The sequence below is a fragment of the Cebus imitator genome, unplaced genomic scaffold, assembly GCF_001604975.1.
Source record: "Cebus imitator isolate Cc_AM_T3 unplaced genomic scaffold, Cebus_imitator-1.0 Scaffold296, whole genome shotgun sequence".
NCBI lineage: Eukaryota > Metazoa > Chordata > Mammalia > Primates > Cebidae > Cebus > Cebus imitator.
The window spans coordinates 1222722-1230413 of record NW_016107611.1 but is presented as its reverse complement, the minus strand read 5'-3'; the positions used below and the strand labels follow the sequence as shown (position 1 = coordinate 1230413).

Genomic DNA, 7692 nt, shown 5'->3' with positions numbered 1-7692 from the left:
AAAAAAAAAAAAAAAAAAAGAAATGCAGTGAAAGGGTTGAAGGCAGAGTGTGTGAGATGACAGAGCAATTTCAGGGCTGTGGACAGGAGGGCGCAGAGGCCCTGATGGCAGGACCCCTCGTGCCCTCCTCTTCCCCCAGGGCTCTCACAGGCCACGCGCAGCTCCAGCGTCTTGGAGAGCTGCACGTCCTCCGCGGCGTCGTAGTCTTCCACTCTGCAGCCGTAGGTCCCACTCTGGCCCCGGGTCACCCCCTCCAGCGTCAAGTTTCCCTCAAGATTCACATTCAGCACTTCCTCCTGCTTGTCCTGGGAGACGGGGGACAAGGAACCTGGCTCAGAAGCCACCCTGGTTCAGCAGGGTTATGCTAGGTCAGAAGCCATCAGGTTAGGGACATGCTAACCCAGACCCTAACAGGGGTCAGGGGTCATCAGGTCAGGTTGCATGCTAAATCCTGACTCTCTCAAATCAGCAGTCGGTCAGAGGTCGTGGACCACCAGATCAGGTGGCTGCCTAAGCCAGGGGCCTCCCAGGTCCCACATTAGAAGTTATGCAGGTTAGTAGGTCACAGAGGTCAGGGGCTGGGGGGTGGATCCCAGAGGGACCCTTGGGTGGGTCACCTGAAGGCGGAAAAGTGTGTACTCCGGGCTGGGGCTGCCGTCACCCCGGCAGAGCAGCTGGACAGTGTCACCCTCGCGCACCCAGCCCGCTGGGGTGGACGGGCTGCCCACCCAGAACTGCACGTGCTCCGTGGGATCTAAGGGAAGGGCCGGGAGATGAGAATCATCATCAGGGGAAGGGTCAAGGTTAGAGTACAGGTGAGGGGTCAACCCTGCATCCCAGGAGAGGGCTATGGCAGGTCAAGGTTAGGGTCATAGGTTTCAAGCCTCAGGGTCATGCTTATTCAGAGATGAAGTGCCAGAGTTCAGAGGTTGAAATAAACGGGGAGTCTAGGTCCAGGGTCAGAGGTCCCTGTGGGCAACAGGCCAGTGTGAGATGTGGGGCCAGCTGTCATAGGGGGCCCCAGTTCAGGGTGAGAGGGTGGAAGGCACCGTTTAGTCATAAACTCCATGGAGGCCAGGGTGCTCAGTGGAGGTTAGAGGTCAGAGGTCAGAGGTCAGGATGGGGCTTGTAGAGGCCAGAGGTCAGTGGCCAGCACTAGCACATTTTTTTGGCATGAAGTAGGGAGGTGGAGGGCCAGAGGGGAGTGTGAGGCCACCGGCTGGAGGGTCAGGCCTCAGTGAGGTGTGCACCCTAAGATCAGAGGTCAGAGGCCAGCACAGACTCACAGTGTAAGGTGAGCTGGAAGGTGCGGCTGTCCAGGCGGCCATGGTGGCCCTCGGGCAGGCTGTAGTGAGCGGCGCAGTGGAAGGTGGCATCTCGGTCGGCCTTTCGGAGCCGCAGGTAGAGGGTGCTCATGAGGGACAACAGGCCGGAGGCCTCCTTGACGGTGCGGCTGGTCATGTAACCCTCTGCGACAGACAGGGGGAGGTGTCGCTCAGCCAGGCCCCGCCGCCCACCCCAGCCCACGCCTCGCTGAGCTCCCGCGCCACTCACCTGGGTTCATCTCCACGGGCACTGCCAGGGGCTGCCCATTGCGATACCACGTGATCTTGGGGGCCGGGTTCCCATTCCTGCTATGGCAGGTGGCGATCTGAGGCAGACACAGGCGTGGCCCTGGGCTCGGAGCTGGGGCTCTGAAGTCGGGGCTCCTGCTCCCTCAGGAGTTCTCCCTACTGAGACTCAGGAGCTGTGCTCCTCACTCCCGACTCTCCCAGGACCCCAGAGTCTGAATTCCTAGTCCCCGACTCCTCAGACTGAAGACCAAGGATTCCGGGTCCCCCAGCTCTCTCCTTCCCAGGACACAAGCGTCTTCCCCCTCTGCCCCTCCTTTCTTTTTTTTTTTTTTGTTGGCAGGGGGGCAGAGTCTCGCTTTGTGGCCCAGGCTGGAGTGCAGTGGCATGATCTCAGCTCATTGCAGCCTTTGCCTCCCAAGTTCATGTGATTCTCATGCCTCAGCCTCCAGAGTAGCTGGGATTATAGTTGTGCACCACCGCATCCGGCTAATTTTCTTCTCTTTAGTAGAGACAGGTTTCATTATGTTGGCCAGGCTGGTCCAGAACTCCTGACCTCAGGAGATCCTCTGAGGCCCTCCTCTGCCTCCCAAAATGCTGGGATTACAGGCGTGAGTCACCACGCCTGGCCTTACACCTCCTCCTTTATTACCAAGGGGTCCCCAGCCCCTCCTCCCTCAGGCCCAGGAGTCCAGGCCTTTGTCCCCTCCTCCTCCAGAATCCTGTAATCAAGGTCCCTCCAGAGATACCTCCTGGGCAGAATCCTCCATCACAGACAGTGTCCCTCTGTTGGGGGAGACCTCGGTGGCCTCTGGCTTTGCTGTGAAAAAGACGTTCGTGTCAGGAGCCCCTGCCCTGTGCCCCTCCCTGCCTGCCTCCCTTTGGGGGATGCCGGAGGACACTCACCAAACACGCTGAGCCGCGCGGTGGCTTCGGCAGTGCCCGCCGCCCCTGCCCTCACCACGCACATGTAGTCTCGCTCGTCGCCAACCTGGGCCTCAGCCAGCACCAGGCGCCCCCAGGGGTCCAGCTGGTACGGGGGACTGCGGCCCCTGCTGTCGTGCACTGTGACCTGGAGCTCCGAGCCCCGGCCCTGCATCTCCGCGGAGGCCAGGCGGGGGCGAGCTCCTGAGCGGTCAGTCTGCGGGCGCGCACGAGAGGGGGCGATCCTCAGCTTCTCTCTCTGTGGCTCCAGGCTCTGCCTCTTTTCCTCTCATTATGGCTCTCTCTGGTCCCTCGGTCCCTCCCCACCTCCTCCTGCCCCGGCCTCCTATTCTCCGTCTCAGCCGGCCCCATCCCTCCTCCTGTCTCTCCCTCTCCCACCTGTCTCTCATTTTCTCTCTTTAGTCCTCCCTGATCTCCCTAGTCCCCTGCTTTTTATCTTTTGAGATGGAGTCTCCTTCTGTTGCCCAGGCTGGAGCGCAGTGGTGCAATCTCGGCTCACTGCAATCTCTGCCTCCCGGGTTCAAGTGATTTTCCTGCCTCAGCCACCCAAGTAGCTGGGATTACAGGCATCCGCCACCACATCCGGATAATTTTTATATTTTTATAGAGACGGCATTTCATCATATTGGTCAGGCTGGTCTTGAACTCCCGACCTCCAGTGATCTGCCTGCCTGGGCCTCCCAAAGTGCTGGGATTACAGGCGGTAGTCACTACGCCTGGCCTCTCCTGCTTTCTTGGTGTCTGTCTCTCTTTGATTGTTCTCTCTCTCAGGAGCCCGCAGTCCACAGCACGACCACATCATTCTAGACTCAGCTGCGCTCAAACGCGGGGCACCCTACAGATTCCTTCCCCTCGGTGGGACTCAGCAGCCCCACCTGTAACACAGAGTGTGGCTTGGTGGATCTCTACAGGCCATAGGCACTGATGAGAGAATGACCCTGTTCGGCCCTGCTGTGTCCTGACTCCAGCCCCCTCCGCCTCCCCCGACCCCAGCCCCAAGCACTCACAAGGAACCATTCCAGCACATAATGGTCGTGGGTTCCCGTAGGGGTGCAGTCCAGGGTGACGGGCTCTCCCCGCATCACCTCCACCAATGGAGGCACAGACAGGTGTACCTCCGCCTGGGCATCTGCAAGAGGACAACTGAGCCATCGTCCCCCACACCAAGAGGAGGAGCCCTCCAGACAGGGTTCCCTCTACCCCTGGACCCAGGTGTCCAGGCCCCCAGCACCTCCTCCCTCAGACCCAGGAGTCCGGGTCCCCAGCCCCTCCTCCCTCAGACCCAGGAGTCCAGGCCCCCAGCCCTCATTCCTGAGGTCATCTCGCCTGCATCCCTTCTGCATCTCTGGTCTCAGACGCATCTCTCTCTGCACTTACAGAGCCCAGGGCTCCTTCTGGGCTGCACAGGGCCTTGCAGCCTCCGAGGAACACTCGTGGGGTAATCCTCCACCTGCCCTTGCTGCCCCCCACAGAGCACAAGCCCCTCCCCAGGGCAGGACCAGGCCTGGCACAGCCATTCGCCTCCAGCACCCTGGGCAGGGCCATCTCTGTGATGCTGGTTAAATGTCTCTCTCCATCCTAGTCTCCACCTCTGCGTGTGTCTCTCCTTTTGGGTCTCCATCTCTGTCCCTGTCTCTGCCTCTCTCTGCACCTGCACCTCTCAGCTCCCGGGTTTCTTCCGCCCTCTCATGAGTGGGGGGCTGGGGTGTGGGCTGCAGCTGGGCCTGGAGCTTAGGCGGGATGGGTGTGTGGGGGTGGTGAGGGGGGACAGGGCTGGGCAGGTTTCAGGAATGTGGGAGGGACAGGCTGGCTGAGACCTGCCCAGCCTGGAGCCAGAGCCCCCCACCGCCTCTTGGCCCCCCTCTCCATTTGATACAACAGCAAATCGGATAAGGTGAGTCATTTTGCAACAGGATAATGTTGAGGCCCAGGATCTTGGGAAGCGGGGTGCCTGGACTCCTGGGAGCAGAGGGAGAGGAGGCTGGTGCCTGGTGGAGTCGTTCTTGTAGAAAAACCCCACCCTCTCTCACCCTCTGGGCTGGCATCCTGGTATCAGTTCTGTTCTTAGAACCTCCCTTCCCTTCCCTGCTCAGTCTGGCCCAGCCCTACCCCTGGGGACCCACTGTTGACCGTGAATGTGCCAGGGTCCTGGATTCCCAGGCACTCACCTCTGGCCCCAGCCAGTCCCCAGGGAGGGGCGAAAGGGGCCAGGCGGGTGCCTAGGGCTGAGTCTGAGGCGCAGACAGCAAGTGCAGGCAGAGATTTCCTCTCTCTTTCCCAGCCCGTCATCTCTCTGTCCCTCTGTCCCTGGCCCCCCACCAGGGCTTCCTCTCTGTCTGTCCCCACGCAGGTGTGTGAATAGCTGAGGCCCCAGGAAGGGGGCCTGTCACTTGGAAACATTTTGTTCCACTGTCACTGCCTGGGGCTGGTGCTCCAGCCCCTTCCTGAGGGAGGCGGGTTCTTTATACTGGACTCTGGGAATTCCTAAGTATGTATGGATCGCTGGTGCTGGGACACGTGGTCCTCGATTCTCTAAAGGGTCCCAGGCCCTCTCAAAACTTGAGGACCTTTGAGGGAGGAAGGCCTAGGATTTTGATTCTCTGTGCCCTGGGGGAAGCCATTCTAGCCGCTGGAGGCCTGGACTCCTGGGTCTGAGGAAAGAGGGGCTGGGGGCCCAGATTCCAGGGCCTGAGGGAGGAGGCAGGTGGAACCCGGATTCCAGGGTGCCGAGTGGGAAGGGGGCTGGCTTCTCTGGTTGTCTCTGACCCACCGCCTGGGTATCCCCGGTTCTCCCGCCTGGCCGTGCCCAGATCTCTCACTGGAAGGCGAACCTTCCAACACTCCCGTATCCCTCCTCCCTGGGGTCCCCACATTTTGCTTCCTGGAGTCAGCGTAAAGCCCCTTCTCCTTGCTTTCCTGGGGTCTCCAGTGGCCTCCCCCCAGTCCCACCTTGCTCTCAGACTGAACCATACCTGGGTGCGCCGCCAGCAGGACTGCGAGCAACAGCGCCCCGCACGCCCAGGCCGGTGCGTCTGGGGGCTCCATGTTCACGGCGGCGGCGGCGGCGACTGAGTCCGGGCTGCAGCTCGGCCGCTGCGGGGCTGGGAGCCAGAAGCCCCGCCCCCGGCAGCCCCGCCCCGCCCCGCCCCGCCCGCCAGGCCCCCCTCGTCCCCCCTCGTCCCCCCGTGCCCGGGCGCGGGGCCAGGACCTCCCACTGCCCGGAGCGGACCTCCCAGTGCACGGGGCCAGGCTCGGGGCTCCCTCCGCCCCCAAGCCCAGGGCTGTCCCGGGTAACTGACCAGCGCCCGCAGCGGGGGTCCTGATCGACCCATGTAGCCCGTCACCCGGGCTACGGTCTCCCCAGGCAATCGCGGACCCTCTCCCGGTTAGTCTGACCTGGGGACTCGTCCCCACTGGGACCAGCAGCCTAGGCTGGCATTGTCGATTTTAGCCAGCAGATCCCACTGCAACCGGTGGCCTGCACTGGCCTCTCCCAGTCTAACCAGTGGCCCCCAGCAGCTGCTCCCATTATGTTTTCCCCTGTGGTCAGCGCTCTGGGCGGCTTTCCTCGTCTGCCCAGCCGCCTGGAATCAACCCGTTTAACCTCTTAACTCCAACGGTCTTCAAATCCAGTTCCTCCTAGGCCACTTTGATGATGCGGCTGGGGGTGGGGTGCGGGGTGCTCGCTCGCTTGCTCACCCATGGAAGGCCCTCCCACTCGTCCCCCAATCCAGAGAATCCCAGGAATGCCACCCTCCCTTTCTCCTTCCCGCTCTCGGCTCGACTCCCTCGAAACCTCGTGGGGAGGGGAGGAGTCGGGCTGGCGGGAGCAGGTGAGGAGGATAGGGAGGAGGCCAGGGCACCTGCGGGGAGGGGGAGGAGTCCAGCGGCGGCAAGGAAGGGTGGGGTCACAGGTCCGACCGCACGAGGCCCCTACAGGCCAGGTCAGACTCGGACAAAATCCCCCACTAGATGTCACTAGTTACCTGGAAGAAGCTAGCCAGGGACAGTGGTCGGAAGTGGGGATGGGGGGCTTTGCCTGTTCAGAAACACAGAGAAGGCTTGGATTACAGGTGAGCCTGGGAGTTACTAGACTGGTCAAGGTTGCTTTATCCATTGGCCACACGGGAGAGCAATGCTTTTGTTTTTTGTTTTTAGAGAGGGTCTTGCTCTGTCACCAAGGCTGGAGTGCAGTGGCGCAATCATAGCTCACTGAAAACTCCACCTCCTGGGCTCAATCAATCCTTCCACTTCAGCCTCCCAAGTAGCTGGGACTACAGGTGTGTGCTACCACACCCAGCTAATTTTTGTAGTTTTTCGTCATAGAAACGGGGTATTACTATGTTGCTCAGGCTGGTCTCCAACTCTCCTCTTGCCTTCCAAAGTGTTGGGATTACAGGCATAAGCCACTGAGTCCATCCGAGACAGCAACTGTTACACTGGAACAGATGACTGTTTAGGATTAGCTGTACCATCCCCTCCTCCAGGAAGCCCCGTCTGCCTTCCCTGGCTGGGTCAGTTTCCCCCTTTGAGCTCCCCCACCTCAGCCCTGTACACTCTGGGGAGTCCCTGGCTGGGGATGGGTTGTCCCCCTCAGTGGACTGTGAGCCTATGAGGGCAGGGCTAGGGATGTCTTGATCACTGTGGTGAGCTAAGGGCTCCTCCCCTGGGCACCCCGCCCAGCACAAGACCAGGCGCAGTGCAGGCGCTCAGGGAAGGTTTGCAAGGCACACAAGCTCACGAGCAGATTCCACCCAAACGGGAGCATCCCAGGATACACAACACAAACGAACTCATGGGTATTTTGTTCCCATTTTACAAAACAGACAGCTGAAGCCTAGAAGGGTTAAGTACCATGCCCAAAGTCACGCAGCTGAAATGTGGACCCAGATACTGGATATTTTAGTTTGGAAATGATACTATTAATACCATAGACTGAGACCAGGTGTGGAGGTGGCTCACACCTGTAATCCCAGCACTTTGGGAGGCCGAGCCAGTGGGATCATTTGAGTTTAGGAGTTCGAGACCAGCCTGACCAACACGGTGAAACCGTGTCTCTAGTAAAAATACAGAATTAGCCGGGCATGGTGGCGCATGCCTGTAATCCCAGCTACTCAGGAGGCTGAGGCAGGCAAATCACTTGAACCCAGGAGATGGAGGTTGCAGTGAGCCAAGA

At 60.4% G+C, this 7692-nt stretch overlaps 1 protein-coding gene across 1 annotated transcript in view; it reads right to left on the bottom strand.

Annotated features, from left to right (window-relative positions):
- BCAM (basal cell adhesion molecule (Lutheran blood group)) overlaps nt 1-5624 on the bottom strand; it is a 13573-nt gene extending 7949 nt beyond the window's left edge. The window contains exons 1-8 of the mRNA XM_017502420.2: nt 5489-5624; nt 3524-3645; nt 2478-2712; nt 2321-2391; nt 1555-1651; nt 1287-1469; nt 618-754; nt 149-305 (exon numbers count right to left, since the gene is read on the bottom strand). Of these exons, the coding sequence (XP_017357909.1) occupies nt 149-305; nt 618-754; nt 1287-1469; nt 1555-1651; nt 2321-2391; nt 2478-2712; nt 3524-3645; nt 5489-5561 (1075 nt within the window). The 5' untranslated portion in view covers nt 5562-5624. The remainder of the gene's footprint in view (nt 1-148; nt 306-617; nt 755-1286; nt 1470-1554; nt 1652-2320; nt 2392-2477; nt 2713-3523; nt 3646-5488) is intronic.
- Between the last annotated feature and the right edge of the window lie 2068 nt (nt 5625-7692).